The sequence below is a fragment of the Aspergillus heteromorphus genome, assembly GCF_003184545.1.
Source record: "Aspergillus heteromorphus CBS 117.55 chromosome Unknown BO70scaffold_4, whole genome shotgun sequence".
Lineage (NCBI taxonomy): Eukaryota > Fungi > Ascomycota > Eurotiomycetes > Eurotiales > Aspergillaceae > Aspergillus > Aspergillus heteromorphus.
In genome coordinates, this window is record NW_020290409.1 from 366,552 (window position 1) to 381,604 (window position 15,053).

The 15,053-nt window shown below is 52.7% G+C and overlaps 4 protein-coding genes across 4 annotated transcripts; 2 read left to right on the forward strand and 2 right to left on the reverse strand.

Annotated features, from left to right (window-relative positions):
- Positions 1-441: 441 nt before the first annotated feature.
- On the forward strand, positions 442-852 carry BO70DRAFT_393541 (uncharacterized protein; the record flags this gene model as incomplete). Its single annotated transcript, XM_025546381.1, has 3 exons — positions 442-478; positions 541-704; positions 805-852. 3 exons carry the CDS (start codon positions 442-444, stop codon positions 850-852), a joined length of 249 nt encoding a protein of 82 aa, XP_025402210.1.
- Positions 853-4,598: 3,746 nt separating this feature from the next.
- On the reverse strand, positions 4,599-5,542 carry ssn8 (cyclin-dependent protein serine/threonine kinase regulator SSN8; the record flags this gene model as incomplete). Its single annotated transcript, XM_025542515.1, has 2 exons — positions 5,411-5,542; positions 4,599-5,356 (listed from the first exon to the last, which is right to left on the reverse strand). Coding segments are annotated over exons 1-2 (593 nt in total), but the record flags the coding sequence as incomplete, so codon positions are not given.
- Positions 5,543-6,224: 682 nt separating this feature from the next.
- BO70DRAFT_385187 (calcium-binding mitochondrial carrier protein) lies at positions 6,225-8,981 on the forward strand. The gene is made up of 8 exons (XM_025545715.1): positions 6,225-6,578; positions 6,642-6,722; positions 6,813-7,020; positions 7,086-7,705; positions 7,756-7,817; positions 7,870-7,973; positions 8,033-8,065; positions 8,122-8,981. The coding sequence occupies exons 1-8, from the start codon at positions 6,449-6,451 to the stop codon at positions 8,639-8,641; spliced, it is 1,758 nt and encodes a 585-aa protein (XP_025402212.1). The 5' UTR covers positions 6,225-6,448; the 3' UTR covers positions 8,642-8,981.
- A 383-nt stretch (positions 8,982-9,364) lies between these two features.
- Positions 9,365-14,946, reverse strand: ubaA (E1 ubiquitin-activating protein ubaA). Its single transcript, XM_025545716.1, has 10 exons — positions 14,598-14,946; positions 14,447-14,535; positions 14,297-14,382; positions 11,460-14,244; positions 11,292-11,402; positions 10,808-10,994; positions 10,568-10,736; positions 10,407-10,493; positions 10,150-10,325; positions 9,365-10,048 (listed from the first exon to the last, which is right to left on the reverse strand). Exons 1-10 carry the CDS (start codon positions 14,601-14,603, stop codon positions 9,464-9,466), a joined length of 4,281 nt encoding a protein of 1,426 aa, XP_025402213.1. The 5' UTR covers positions 14,604-14,946; the 3' UTR covers positions 9,365-9,463.
- Positions 14,947-15,053: the final 107 nt, after the last annotated feature.

Genomic DNA, 15,053 nt, shown 5'->3' on the forward strand with positions numbered 1-15,053 from the left:
TGCGGGAACAGGAAGAACGAGGAAGACAGTAAGTAAGGGTAAGTAAGGGTAAGTTAGAAGTGGAAGTGGAAGTGGAAGTAGTAGGGTTTGGGGAGAGATGGGACGGGAGGAGTAGTAAAGGCGAGAGAGATCGGGGGCGAATTTGCGATTAGTGTGGTTGTGGGATGGGGAATCATCGACGATGGCGGGACAAGAGTTGAAAAGAAGACCGAGAGCGAGAAGAGAGTCGCAGCGCCCGGAGCGGACGGAGGCGACAGAGCAAGAGGGGCTGCAGTTGTTCTTCGGCTGGGGCTGAGCGACCGAGTGCAAATGCGGTGGGGACCCGCAAGGGAATGAATGGATGGGTGGGCGGTACGCTGACCATACCCTACGTTTACGGTATCGACCTCCCTCGCCAGCCATGATCAGCGCCTGTTGCAGTATGGCGTGGTATGACGTGGTATGTCTGGTACCGCTGGTATCACCCTGGTCTGGTACGGTAGGTAAATCGGCTGTAACATCCAGTCCCAGATTGCCTGCGCTAACCTGGTCACGCACCAGTTTTAGGGCAGCCCGTCCGACCAACCAGAGCCCTGTCAACGGATGCTCGGTGGCAAGACAATGCCCCGAAGGCCAATAATCGCCGCTCAGAACGGCCCACCGTCAAAACTGTCCAATGGGCATCGTTTCCCGGCGGCTCTAATCGGCTGCTCAGTGGACTAAAGGTGACGTCGAGTACCAGACACTAGACCCTTCCAGGCCTAGTTGGGGACACCACCCCATCGACGCCTAATATCTGGGTGCCCTCGATCTAACCTCGAGCAGCGCAAGCGGCTGTCGGATGAAGACCGGGTCCCAGCCTGGAACTTCTAAGGCTGTTGTATTACCGTATCTGCAGAACACGTACTTTACACCGTACAAGTGTACCGTGATGATGGTGCGATGATGCCCGCCCGCTGCCGGGTGTTGTAATGATGCATACTACTACGGAGTGTACGGCCGTTTGACACTGCCCTCTGGCGCAGTGGATCTACCGTTGACGATTTGATGAGCTGTGGCTTCCGCCGAGCGGCTGCATGGGTGACGACGAGGACGATGATAAAAATACCTATAACCTGGGCGGTGTTTTATCTGGCGCATTGTTGTGCTGGGTCGTTTCAAAGTCACCAGGAGGATCCCCTCGTACCCGTAAGTATGGTGGTGCTAAGGGGGGGGGGGGGGGACTTGGGAAGGGATGTGGCTCCCTCTTCCGAAGACAGGCATGCGCTGGCAAACAGACAAAATGCCCACTACGACATCTGCGGGTAATGATTTGCAAAAAATGTGGTGAGGCCCACCGACTAGGTACCCTGATTCGTTGCTGTTATTCTCGGTACCTTTCCCTTCAACCGTGCCACCTGGTCTTGGGGCACTCCTATTTCTGAGGCGTCTTCTTGAGGTCTGAGGAGTTGGATAGTCCGAATTAACATGACCGTAGCACCGTGTCTGTCTGCCTGCCTGCCTGCCTGTACGGCGGCTGCTCTGCGGGCCTCGGGTCAACCATGGACGACTGCCATTGACTAGTGACATTGAAACGGCTGCTCCTGCCAGCCCATGCTTCGACGGCTTCGACGAGGATTCCATAACAGAAATTAGACCCTCCACTTGAGTTTCTGGATCTTCTCCATACGACCGAATAGTCAGATGATCTATTGTCAGTAGTATGCCAGTATTCATTACGGAATAGTAATACTCAACCATCAGAAATAATAGTGCAGTCACCCACAATGCTTTCTGGGTTGCCCAACAAGCTAGTCAAGAGTAGTTGTTTGTTTACACCGTAGACACTCGTTCCTCGGTACATTGTTATTGATCTTAAAAAATCGACCAGCGACGGAGTTCTCCGTACACACACAGTACAGACTGCAAAGAAATCCAGATCTCAATCCCGGCTTGGCTGCTGCTCCCTATTTTTCTTGTCCACATGGGGCAAGCGCTACGGCCACTGCATGGTCCTGCACCTTCCTCTATGCAGTCAAGGTTCACAATAGTAATAATAGTACAGTACACCTGTGGATTTGTCTGCAGTCTGCAACCTGCATAGCACCCCCCCCTCATGGATATAGCACTACCAATAGACGCAGAACAACGCTCGGGTGTCCTTGAATGCCTGGACCTTGATTCCACGCTAAACCCAGGGGTTGAAACGGGATCTTAGTGGTTGGGGGAGTAGCGTAAATGCAGGACGGGATGCGCCTAGAGAGAGGACTGGGAGCCATGATGGCGGCTACTGGAACACCCAGAGCAGCATCAGCAGCATCAGCAGCATCAGCAGCAGCAGCAAGCAGCATTGCGGGCTAACAGGGTCACAGCTCCCCCCAAACCTGCAGGCTACTGCAGGTTGTACCGTAGGGGAGCACCGCACTGGGATGGAATGGGGGCCCTTTTTGCCTGCACAAGCGATTGGGCAGCATTGATCATCGATGGCATCCAGCCGTGCTCACCCTCTCTCCCGTGTGCAATGTGCATAATGCAATCAATGGTGGGTGGTCTGTCTCCAACTCTCCATGAGGAAGAGGTATGGAGAATAGGCTTTAGCACCAATCGGCAAGTTAAATCATTACATAGTACTAGAGTATGCTGCTAAGATCTGACTCTCCCTCGCTCTCTCCAGTCTCCAGATCTCACCGCCCTTTTGATCGAGCGAGACGGACGAGTCTCCCGTCAAGTCTGGAGTCTGGAGATGCCCCGATGCCCCCTCCTGGGTCGGTCGGAAACCTTGTTGTATGATCTTGATCTCATGATAGGTGCTTCCCCATTGATCCCCCTCAAGGCAGGGATATGTTTTCTGGGCGATGATTATCAGGATTTTTGGCTGGGTAATACGAGGCTTCCCTTCCCTTCCCTTTCCATCCCTGCCGGTTGTACGGAGTACTATATACTATGTACGGTACTGCTAGCAGGTAATAACCCGGTTTTTGTCTGACCGGTTCTTGTTTACCTGGAACCCTGTCTGTAAGCTGCCTAGTATGAGACGGAATGTCTTGCATCCAGATGAGTAATAGTAGGATTGGGGTAACTAACTATCGGCGGTAGCTAGACTACTTTAGCCCAGACGATGTCTTTGGATCTATCCTGTAGGGAAGTAAGTACAGGGTACGGAGTACAGTAAGTACGTACCTAAGAAGACATGGCTGATAGCGGGGCGCTGAGCGGGATCAGCTGCACTCCAGACGCCATTTCCGGAATATTTGTTTGTTATCGAGCTCCATGGAGAGCGGATATTGACGACAAGGGAGAGTCGAGGAACTGTCTCAAACCCTGGAGTGCGTAAGTGAGAGGTGCCTGGCGCATAGTACGTACCCCCCTCCTCACACTCATAGCCGTAAAGCAAGGGATATGAAACACGATCCGTCTGCCTACGGTAGCCTGGTCTCAGGAAGCGCTCACTTCATGGTTGCGTTGGATGTATCCAATAAACGATACCATGCCCCTCAGAAATAACATTTGTTTTTCTGGAAAGCTGGGGGAGAGTTACCCTGCCTAGCGCCCAGATGTCTCTACCGGGAGGAAAGGACCTGGTGGTGGTGGTGGTGGTGCCTGTGTCACCGGCACACAGGCTGGATTCCCTCCTTGTCGTACTAAAGCCCGCAGATAAGCTCAATTAAAGTAGTTAATGGGCAGGGACTCGTAGCCAGGTACGGAGTACGGAGTTCTCGTATAGATACCTATGTAGCTCTTTCCTCCGATTTATAGTATCTACCTACATCGGGACATGATTGTTTTGTCTTGTTGAAAATTCAATAGACACCTCAATAATACGACTCCAGGTCTCGCAACGTCAGATCTTAATGATGACTGATTGCACCACATGATCAACCATCTTGACAAATACCAGATTCCATCAAGCATGGATCTAGATGCAGCCGTGGCATTCGATGTTTAGGTATACGTTGTAAGCCTAGTCCCGCTATCGGGGTTCTGACTCAGGCTGATATGACATCCCTTGGTCTCCCTGTTGAATGCGGACATGCCGGAACACCCGGGTCCTCCGCTTGCCTCCCCCCTTCCCCAGTACTTATGTTACTTTTTGCTTTGGGTACAATCCTCTGAAAAGTCGAGTACGTAGGTAAGTAAGTAGGTAAGTAAGTAGGTAGGTAGGTAGGTAGATATGCTCCTGTTCGCACTGACGACTGCATGCCATAGATCAAACGGCTACCCACGCTGCCGCTTGCGCCTCGAACAACTAATGCAGGCAGCCATGAAGACGTGCAACGGGCCTAATACATAAGCTTCCTTTGCTCTCGATCGTATTTCATGCCCTCCCGCCAGACATATGTGATATGTACGATCCACTAGGCTTAGCTACTAGGTAACTACTACTTACTTGGCGTATTATTCTGTCTCACATGTATCTCACATTCCAGAGGGGATACCTAATCGTAGGTAATGCCTGCACGCATGTAAGACAGCGACGGGACGGGCAGAAACCCACATAGCCCTATGCTTGTAAGATGTTAATCTCCAGGGATCCATGGCTTTCAGTCGGAATGGCCGTCATCAACAGCCTGTGACAGCAAGTTGCTTCTCAGGCCAGGGATATCCCAGTCTGCCCGGGATTATACATACCATGGGGCCCTGGTTTTTTGGAAGAGCTTATTTGTTGTACATGGGAATGGGACGCTCCCGAAATATTTTTGTGCAGTATTTATGTAGACTATGTGATGGACAGATCGACCCAATTCGCTTGAAACCCCGAAACAAGAAAAAGAAGCAAGTCCTCATTCGCGTATGAAATGCATGTAAATCGATCCTTGAAACGCCGCTTTGCTTATGTAAATGCATATGTGGGATGGAAATGTTCATTTATCCAGGTTTTTGCTCTTGACCATCCGGCCAAGAAGCTCTTTACAGTGCTTTTCGCTGTACTGCTCCCAGACCTCATATAGGGAGACCAGCTCTTGTGTGCACTCGATGACTGCCTTGATGTCCACCTCGCTCTCCGCGAGCCATGCTATAAGTCGCTGGATCCGGGGAGGAGGGCCGTTGCCGTTTTTGTCTCCCAGCGCCGCAAGGATGCTCATGCCGCCATCCCTCATTGCGCTAGCCAGTGGCGCCGCAGACCCGTGGAAGCTTGTCTGGCTGGGCTTGAAAACAACAGCGACAATAATGGCCATTACTGCGATGACATGGGGCGGGTACAAAAGTGGCAGATCGGTGAGATAGTGATCGTTTATCACTGACCACGCGAGGGCCACCTCGTCTGACGTAAGTGATAGCTCCGGTTGGAGTTCTGATAAAGTCCGATACGGGTGATGTATGATGAGCTGCGAGCTCATCTCCGAGATTAAGGAGAACTCGCATTCTCCCAGCTTGGAGACATCCGGGGCAATGAACTCTGCAGTCGGGTCAGTGGGGCCTTGCATGACTACCACCCGATTCGGGATCCTACCTGGCCAGAGACCTCTCGCTTCACCAACGACGAATCGAATGTGTTGGGGACACTCCTCCATCTTGCAGGCAAGGTAGAAGGCCGTGGTCACGACAAGATACGGATTTGTGTGCCTGATCTCGTTTTTGGTGTAAAACCTCTTGACATACACTTGCGCTGTCGCCAGTGCTTGTTGTCGAGTAGACATCCTCTTGCCCAGTTTGATGAGCTCTGCAGAGACAATGAGTTCCAATACGTGCTGAGAGGGAGATGTCGCGTCACTGTACGGCATGTTACGTACGTTGACTGAAGTAGATGTTCAGCAGCCTCTGATCCGGCAAAGGGAACTGGGTGTGTGCGACCTTGTCCCTTTCTCGGAAGCTCTCACGGATCTCAGCTAGCTTCTCCCTGGAGAACAGCCAGTGTCGCCGCTGGGTCGAGGCCCAGTAGTTGGCCGCCATGGCTGTAGGAGGAGGGTGGAGGGAGTCAAGAGACGGATGTTTGTTTGTCTAGTCTCATAGGATGGCAGTTGGAATGGCCACCATTGTGTCTCCCGAGCCGGAGACGTACAGGTTGGGAGGGAGGTATCTGTCTGGAATATGGAACATGGAACATGGAACATGGAACGATATCCAGTCTATCGGATAGATAGATCGAGGTCCAGACGGTCGGAATCCACCTCCGTATTGCTCCGGGCGATCTCGAGGCAGGTGATCGCGGGTTGCGGGCGGAGGCCCAAAGCGGACTAGCGGCAGCAGCAACCGGGCCGGGGCCTCGTTTTCTTCCGGCTCATGTCGTAAGGGAAGCAAATCATCGCGTCTGGATTTCTCACGGCTATCGGCTCCTCCCCCCCCCAAACGCCCAAACGCTGAACCTACAATATGAACGCCAGTTTAACACTTGTCTGATCTCGATCGCACCGTGTTTCGATGCCCAAACTATCGTCCCCGTTCGTTCTGCCCTGCTGCGCCCAGGGATACCTCTCTCCTCCCACCACCCTGTGACCCCTCCTTAAAAATAATGACGGAGCCCAGATAAGAAAGATTCTCATCACCAAACATGGATACTGGCGAGTCGCAAAAGGACCGGGACCAAAGAGTCGCCCAGCTCTGGCAACACCTCGACACCAAGGGGGAAGGTCATCTTGACTTCACCGGCCTCAAGAAGGGCCTGAAAAAGATCGATCACCGTAAGCATTTCCGTGACCCGATCCCGTGCGTGATGCAGATGACCGACACTCCTCCCAACGCAGCGCTTAAGAATGCGGACGATATGATGCGGGATATCATCAAGGTGGTAGACACCAACGGAGACGGCTATATAGATTATCCTGGTAAGATCACGCGCCTCGCGTCATGGCTTCCCACCGTTCCAGGGAAATCTGGCTTGACGCCGGCCATTAAACCGACCTAATGATCGCCAGAATTCCGGGCCTTTGTCGACCACACGGAGATCGGCTTGTGGCAGCTATTCGAGAGCATTGACCGGAACCACAACGGAGAGATCGATAAGACCGAGCTCAAGACCGCCTTCTCAAAGTCCGGGGTTACCGTCTCGAACGCCAAACTGGAAGAATTCTTCGCGGAGGTGGACAGCAATAAGGATGGCGTCATTTCCTATGCCGAGTGGAGGTACGCATGATGGCGGTCACCTGAACAAGCCCGGGCTTACCGACTAATGACTGGATGGTATTTAGGGATTTCCTCCTCTTCCTGCCTGCCTACTCGTCCTCCAACCTCCGCTCTGTCCTGTCATACTACACGGCCACGGGCAATCTAAACCCGGAAGGAGATGTCCACATCAACGATCTGCAGGGTTTAGGTACAGACCACTCGTTTCTTAGCCGTTATATTTTGGCCATACAGAACCTCCTGTACAACGTTTTCCCAGTGCACGTTTTGACAAACCTCATCCCGTCAGCTTACGCGGAGGCCGCGGGGATAGCTACGCCTGGATTCGCGTTTGAGAATGATTCTGTATCTTTAGATGGTGACCTGGAATTGGAGTGGTTGCCTATCCCCAGGACTGTCGCCATGTGGATGTCTTTCCGATATTATGAACAGAAGTTGACCGAGAACACTCCTCAATTAGGCTACTTCATTGCGGGTGGTGTTGCAGGCGCCGTGTCAAGAACAGCCACTGCACCCTTGGACCGACTGAAAGTCTACCTTATAGCACAGACTGGCGTGAAAACCTCGGCCGTCAGTGCGGCGAAAGACGGAGCTCCGTTGCGCGCAGCAGGGAAGGCGTCGAAAACGCTTCTCGAGGCCGTTAAGGATCTTTGGCGTGCAGGCGGCATCCGTAGTTTGTTTGCAGGTAAGCTTGGAGATGACACCACGATACATGAATTTTTCTGACCGGTGAAGGAAACGGGTTGAATGTTTTGAAGGTTATGCCCGAATCTGCCATCAAATTCGGAGCCTATGAGGTTCGAGTCTTGATCTGAAACATGAGACATATCACAAGCTGACATCAGATAGTCTGCAAAACGTGCATTTGCTCGCCTGGAGGGTCACAATGACACTAAGAAACTGATGCCTATATCACAGCTTTTATCTGGAGGTTGCGGAGGAATGGTGGCCCAGTACGTTTCAATCTACCCCCTGACCGAAAAACCAACCTCTGACCCAGACCCACTTGTAGGTGCTTTGTTTATCCGCTGGACACGTTGAAATTGTAAGTACAGCTGTATGCCTGACCATAACGCTTCATGGAACTCACCCTGCGACTAGCCGTATGCAATGCGATACTGTCGAAGGTGGCCTGAAGGGCAACCGACTCATTGCGGCCACGGCCAGAAAGGTGTTGAACAAGAACGGCCTATACGGCTTTTTTCGTGGCCTGCCTCTCGGTCTGGTTGGCATGTTTCCGTACGCTGCGATTGACTTGACCACGTTTGAATACATGAAACGAGCTTTGATAGCGCGAAAGGCACGTCTGCACAACTGCCATGAGGATGACGTTCCCCTCAACAACTTCAGCACCGGAGCGATTGGTGCCATGAGCGGAGGCTTCAGCGCCTCCGTCGTCTATCCGTTGAATGTTCTCCGAACAAGAATGCAGGCCCAAGGCACTATTCTGCACCCCTCCACCTACGACGGCATCGGCGATGTTGCCCGCAAAACGATACAGACAGAAGGGTTCCGTGGATTCTACAAAGGGCTTACGCCTAATCTTCTCAAGGTCGCACCCGCGGTGTCTATCAGCTACGTGGTCTATGAAAACGCCAAGCGAACGCTCGGGTTGAAATAAACAACTCAGAGACCGGACCCGCTTGCTACTTTCCACCAGCCACGTCTACTGAACTCATCAATAACCCACCCAGGCTCGGGAAAATAATCATTCGCGCCATATCGTCGCATTTCTCTTTCTTCTTGACACCGTTTTTTTAGACATTTTGTTTTTGAGATACCCTCAAAGCCAGTGACCCTCCACAGGGCTCAGTTCTCTTTTGGGTGGAAATGCGAATTTTCCTTTCACCCCATCCATATTCATCATCGCTCTGATAGAAGACACGCCCTCCTTCCTTGCTTGCTTCCTTTTTCTTCTTTTTTGCTGTCCATTTTCCCACCGCAAATGCCGATGGCTTGACTTTTTTTTTTTTTTTTTTTTTTTTTTTTTTTTTTTTTTGAAAATACCTGTCACATATTGCTGGTGGTCTGATGCGATCAGATCCGCGTCGCATCTTACTTGGATGGCCAGTCGTTTAGGGGAGAGTTACATGGCCGACATATTTACTAGCATGGAAGGGCGTCGTCGTGCGACTAAGCATGTCCCGGAGTTTTGTTCTTTTTTTTTATCCACATATTGCATCTTTTGCCTCTTTGTATAATTGGAACCCCCCACGGGGTTCAAAGAAGAGGGTAGGGAAGGGGGGCTGTCACTTTTGCTTTTTTTGACCATGTATGCTGGGAATAGGATAATACCTCACGGCATCCGCTAGGAGAATGGACCAATGGATATAGAAGAAAGATACATATTGAACAATTTCAATTGGAATATCATACCTACGTACCTAGCTTATTTGCAGTTGCATTGACTATAAACTACCCACGTTATTCAATACGTATGTATCTACGACCTCCCAACCCCAACAGCCGCAACCTCCTCCCCCAACGGCAAAACATCCGGCACCGGTCCGACAGGGGTAATCCCAAAGGGATTAATCTGCTTATGACTCTTGGTATAATGCAACTTAATATGTTCGAAATTGGTGGTGTCCCTGAACGCGGGCACATTCCAATACAGATTCCGCACCCAGCGATGAATGGCCGGATAACCGGAGCGAATATCGCGCACGTTGCACTTGAAATGCTGCACGTAGACGGGGTCGAAGCGGATGATGGTCGTGAAGAGCCGGATATCGAGCTCCGTGATCGTCGAGCCGAAGTAGTACGGCGTGTCGGGCGAGTAGGATTTCGCGAGGTGCGCTTCGACTTTGTCGAGGGAGGAGAAGAGCGTCGTCACGGCTTTTTCGTAGGCTTCTTGCGTGGTCGCGAAGCCGGATTTGTATACCCCGTTGTTGATGTCGTTGTAGGTCCAGTCGTTGGTGGTGTCGATTTGGGCGCGGAGGGCGGACGGGTAGGGGTCGATTTGTTGGAGGGGGGTGGGGAGGAGGGCGTTGAATTCGGTGTAGAGCATGCGGATGATTTCGGAGCTCTGGGTGGGAAGGAGGAGGAAGGGGTTGGGTTAGCGGGGCTTGGAGGGTTGGAAGGGGGTTTGGGGGGGGGGGGGGGTGATGGTGGCGGTGATGGACTTACCTCGTTGCTTACGATGCGGTTAGTTTTCTTGTCGAAGAGGACGGGGACGGTGAACCGGCCCTCGTAATCCGGGTCATTGGAGAAGTAGATCTCGCGCAGAAAACTGGATTTCGAGAGGGGGTCTGAGGTGACATTTTCGTCGGGTTGTTGTTCCTCGGGGGTTGCGAAGCGCCAGCCTGGTCATTGGAAAGAGGAATTGTGAGTTTTCCTGCTATCAAATATTGATGCGCAACATTGGAGGATTCGCGTTGGCATACCGTTGGGGCCTAGGTGCCAGTGGACGGACGTGAAGGAGATGATGTCCTCGAGGCCCTTGAGCTTCCGTGTAATCAGGGTGCGGTGGGCTGTAAGGTGAGGGGGGATATGATGTTAGTTTGTGCATGTATCGAGACGGATGCGCTAGAAGTGGTAGACTCACCCCATGGACAGGCGTATGAGACGTAAAGGTGGTAGCGGCCCTTCTCCGGAGGGAATTCCGCGCCGGGCTCACTGGAGATCCAATTGCGGAAAGTCGACGTTTGGCGCTTGAATTCGCCGCTCTTGTCCTTGGGATCGACCCAATCGGTGATCTTCTTAGAGGTGTTGGTCTGGCCGAGCGCGACAGGTCAGTAAAAGGTGGCAGAGAGATGGGATGGTGGAGGAATGGAGAGAGGCATACCGCCATGTTGCGCGTCAGAGAGGGGACGATGGGTGGTGCGGAGAGGATGGAGCTGTTGTGAGTTGCGGAAGGAGGGAATCTGGCGAGGACTCGGGGCTGTAATATATGGCGCGAGACCTGGTGGACTCGCGACAGAGCAGAAAACATCAGCACCGAGCGAAAGAGGGGCAATGGGCTGGTCGAGAAGCTTCAAGCCAATATCGCGGACAAATAAATTGGAGGGGCAATACGAGGCGCGGCGGTGCGGGGTGGAGATGACGTTATGATTTGCTTACGGATGAGGGCTCGGTCAGGGCTCAGTCACCGCTGACCAACCATCCGTCTATCTATCTAGTATCTACCGGGAAAATGGATCGAAAGAACTATAACATTGCGTCTAGTGCGTGAGTAAACATATCCAGATAGATCATGGCCTTTTCCCTAGCAGCTGGTAGGTAATACGCGGTCGTCGTCCATTTACTTCCTCAGCTTCACCATCACATACGGGATCTCCACATCCTCATCCGTTTGGTCTTCCGCAGTCACCTCGAAGATGATGTTCTTCTGGTGCTCCGGAACCGGCTTCTTGCTGATGTGTTCCACCAGCTTGCTCATCCTGCACAATAAGTGGTTAGCACCGCAGTCGTCTCAGAGGAAATTCAAGGTTATTTACTTCATGGGAAGACGGTCCTTCACCTTCGAGGGCCCGTAGAAGCTGGCATACAGGAGACTGACACCAGAGCTGACCATGCTGATCTCCAGGCCCAGGTCGGAAAAGTGCTTGATGAAGTCTTGCAGCGGGATGTCATCCACTTCAAAGCGGTCCCAGATTTGGTCGATTGTCACCTCCCCTTGCTTACCCATGTACTTGCCCTTAGGGCTGGCGATAGGCTCACTGAAGCCAAGGAATGGCAGTGCGAGGTTCACAAAGCCGTTCTTGTACTGCTCAATGTCATCCTTGCCGTCAATCACCTTAAACAGCTCCAGAGCGACCAGTCCAGTGACCAACGCGGTGGTAGTGGCGATGGCAGGGATGATCTTGCCAGCAATAAACTTGGTCTTGTGGCGGTCGGCCTGGGGGATGTCGTAGTTATCGGCACGCAGGTTACTGGCGGCAGTGATGAAGTCAATGTGGTGGTTGGTGTCGTCGTCCTTCTCGAACTCCACGGGGTCCAGGCGGAACCCTGCCAGAGAACTGGGCGACGGAAGCGAGTCTACCAAGCGCTGAATCTCTTTGCCGTCATCAAAGGAAGAGCCCGTAGCCTGAGCATTCGGGTCAGGCTCGTTCTCGTCAGCCTGGATTTTGATGCCCGACTTCGGGCTGAATTCGGGAATGATCATGTTGTCGACAACCTTCTTGTAATATCCCTTGTCAGCACCGGGGTTCTTGATTCCGTAGTTGAAAGCATGCAGGTTGGCTGCAGCAACGACGAACGAGAAGTGAGTCGGGTTGGAGCTGTCGAACTTCAAAGGTGTGGGGGCACGCTTGGGTCCAGACCAGAAAAGCTGGCCACTGGAGGTCTTTGAGTCGCGCGGGAAGTTGTAAAGTAGTTGCTGGATGGCATTGTTGTACTGGGCCTCGAATTGCTGGCGAGCCCAGATGATACAGTCGTCGAAAGTCAGGGGCTTTTCCGTAACCAGGAAGTCACGCAGATTCTCCAGAGTCTGCTTCTCATTGCCCGCCTGCTTGAGAGTCTGCTCGATGTAGTTCGCCTGGGACAGATACAGGTTGACAGTTTCCGGGGGTCCAACGAAGAACGACTGGAAAAGGTCCCTAGCCCAGGCGATCGTATGCTCGATCCGGTTGGGGAAACTCTTCAGAGTGCACATCGGGAAAGTCTTCTCCGGGGGGTCTTGGGAGCTGGAGTAAGATTCCGTGATGCGGGGAAGGACAACCTGGGTGTTGCCCTTCGTACCGAGAGTTCCACTCTCAAGGAGAGGCTTTCTGAAGAAGACACAGCGGCGATCAACGTAAGTTCTCGCATCCACGTTGTCGAGTGCGTTTGTGACACCATCCAAGCTTTCCCAGAACTCTTCGTTGAAGATGTGTTCGGTGTCGGGTCCGACACGGTCGCGGAGAGTGACAATCTTGCCCTTCAGTTCGGGATTCATTGCCTCGACGGCAGCGGAAGCGCATTCACTCTTCAGCTTACCGACATCTCTGCTGCGGAAAAGGAACTGCCGATTGAGGTTACTCTTCTCAATCGTATCCATATCAGTCACAATGATCTTTCCCTTAGGGCCGGCTCCCAAGCCCATCATGGCCCAGTTCTTCAGGGTCTCGCACCCAATAGCACCGGCACCAACGAGGAACTGTGTGATATTGGAGAGCTTCTCCTGATATTCCTTGCCGAAAACGGCAATTTGGCCGTCGTAACGAGAACCAATAGGCTTGCAAGCCTCCTCGGAACGCTTGACAGAGGTGGGGAGAGACTCCAGGGAGTCAAAGTAAAGCCACTGGTTCACAGGGTTGAACTTGCCGGAGACAGCCTTGAGAACTTCCTGAGCTGCAATACCTCCGAACAGGGCAGCCAAGGGATTCAGATCACCACGGGCTTGATAACTCAGCTCCTTGAGGAGCTTCTCGTCAAGCTCCACCTTCTCCTCTAGCTCCGAAGACAGCTCATTTGCAATATTAAACAGTTCCTGAGCATCGCTGTCGTTGTGAGGGCGAGGAAGTTCACCTTTGTGGTTCTCAGCAAACTTGTGGAGCGCCTGGACGCCAATGTGCAGCTGCTGCGGCCGATCGAATTTGGCGAAGTCTGAGATGATGAACTCAGGCTTCTTGAGTTGTTCTGCAAGTGGCGCGAAGTCCATAAACTTGGGCATCTTGACCTGGGCGTAGATACCACCGCTCTGGTACGTCCCAAGGTCAGATACATCTCCGATTGAGAACGTGTAGGGGCCCTTCACGGTGACCTTGCGAGGAGCGCAACCGTTCAGGCCCTCCATACCCTTGACTTCAGAGAAAGTCACGAAGTCACCGTCTTCGAGGCCATGTCGGGTCTCATCCAGAGCCGAGACCAGGCCATTTTCATCGATGGCCGCCACGATTCCGCTGACAGCTTCTTCGCCCGTAGCATCACCGACGGTGAAGTTTTTTCCAAAGTCGTTGAACAGGTATCCAAAAAGACCGAATGTGTCCGTGATGGTGAGGTAGATGCCATTCTTGTGGCAAAAGTCGGCAATTGCAAGCTGATCTTTCAGAGGGGTTTGGGTAAGGACAATAGCCTGGTAGCGCTTCAACTCTTCCAGATTATCGGTAAGATTGCCGCCGTCATGAACCGTGACAGGGACATAGGAGTTCAGCTCGGCAACCCGTGGAGCTGTCACCTCGGCACGGGGCTTGCCGACGTCTTGTGGCTGGAGGAAGAACTGGGAGGATAGGTCTGAGATGGCAACGGGTGCAGGATCGTACAATGTGAGGGACTTCACACCGGCGAGGGCGATGTTCTTGGCTAGATGCCGTCAATAAGCGTGCCCCGACTCCATCCAGGAGATTGTACCCACCGATTTCGACACCAAGACCCTTCAATCCGACGACGAGAACATTTGAAGAACCCATACGCTTCATAGCTTCATGACCGAGAACGTACCTGGATGAGAGACATCATCAGCATCGTGTTGGGCATCAGGCTCAAGGTTTTTGGAAACACTTACAGTTGGCGACTGTACAAGGACTCATCGATCTCACCCTGCTTGATCGCCTCCACAGTCTCCTGTGGGGTATCCACTTGCATCTTGACGTCCTATAGCTGGTCAGCACCTGGGCGTTGGTCATATGATGCGGGCACGTCTCGAGCAGGCATACAGTCATGATCTTCTTCTCCGGCGGAGCTTTGGATTTATCGGTTGACGCTCTCCGCTTTCCCAGCTTCGTAGCGTCACGAACGGGGATTTCGGTGGTAATTGTGAAGATGTATGGAAAGCCTTGCCTGGAAGAGCAAGACTTTCTGGTATTGACTTAGGGTCTACAGCTCCCGGCACAGACTCGGGAGGGGTAGCGGTAGCAGCGGTGAGGTTCTCGGAGGTGGGGGTAGTGTACAGAAAAGGGAGACTCTATAACAAGAGCAAGAGCAGGGCTTTTGGGAGGGGAAGAAAAACAGGGGGAAGGCAGGAGTAAATAAGAAGAGGGCAGGCGACAGAGAGACGGAGAAGAGGAAGGAAAGATCACTAATGTTGCGACCCTCGTCGGCGGCGGCGACGTAAGAGGGGACAAGCTGTCGGCGGCTGACAAAGCCTGTCTCGGGGTCGTGATTGGCTGGAG

What these genes read in the sequence shown, in the direction of transcription:
- BO70DRAFT_385187 (XM_025545715.1), top strand. Translation starts at nt 6,449, where the DNA reads ATGGATACTGGCGAGTCGCAAAAGGACCGGGACCAAAGAGTCGCCCAG. An exon ending in ATTTCCTATGCCGAGTGGAG is followed by an intron (nt 7,021 to 7,085) that starts GTACGCATGATG and finishes GATGGTATTTAG; the next exon opens with GGATTTCCTCCTCTTCCTGC. An exon ending in TGCGGAGGAATGGTGGCCCA is followed by an intron (nt 7,974 to 8,032) that starts GTACGTTTCAAT and finishes ACCCACTTGTAG; the next exon opens with GTGCTTTGTTTATCCGCTGG.
- ubaA (XM_025545716.1), bottom strand. An exon ending in AAGGACCGTCTTCCCATGAA is followed by an intron (nt 11,403 to 11,459) that starts GTAAATAACCTT and finishes CTTATTGTGCAG; the next exon opens with GATGAGCAAGCTGGTGGAAC. An exon ending in CTCTGACGCGCAACATGGCG is followed by an intron (nt 10,737 to 10,807) that starts GTATGCCTCTCT and finishes GCGCTCGGCCAG; the next exon opens with ACCAACACCTCTAAGAAGAT.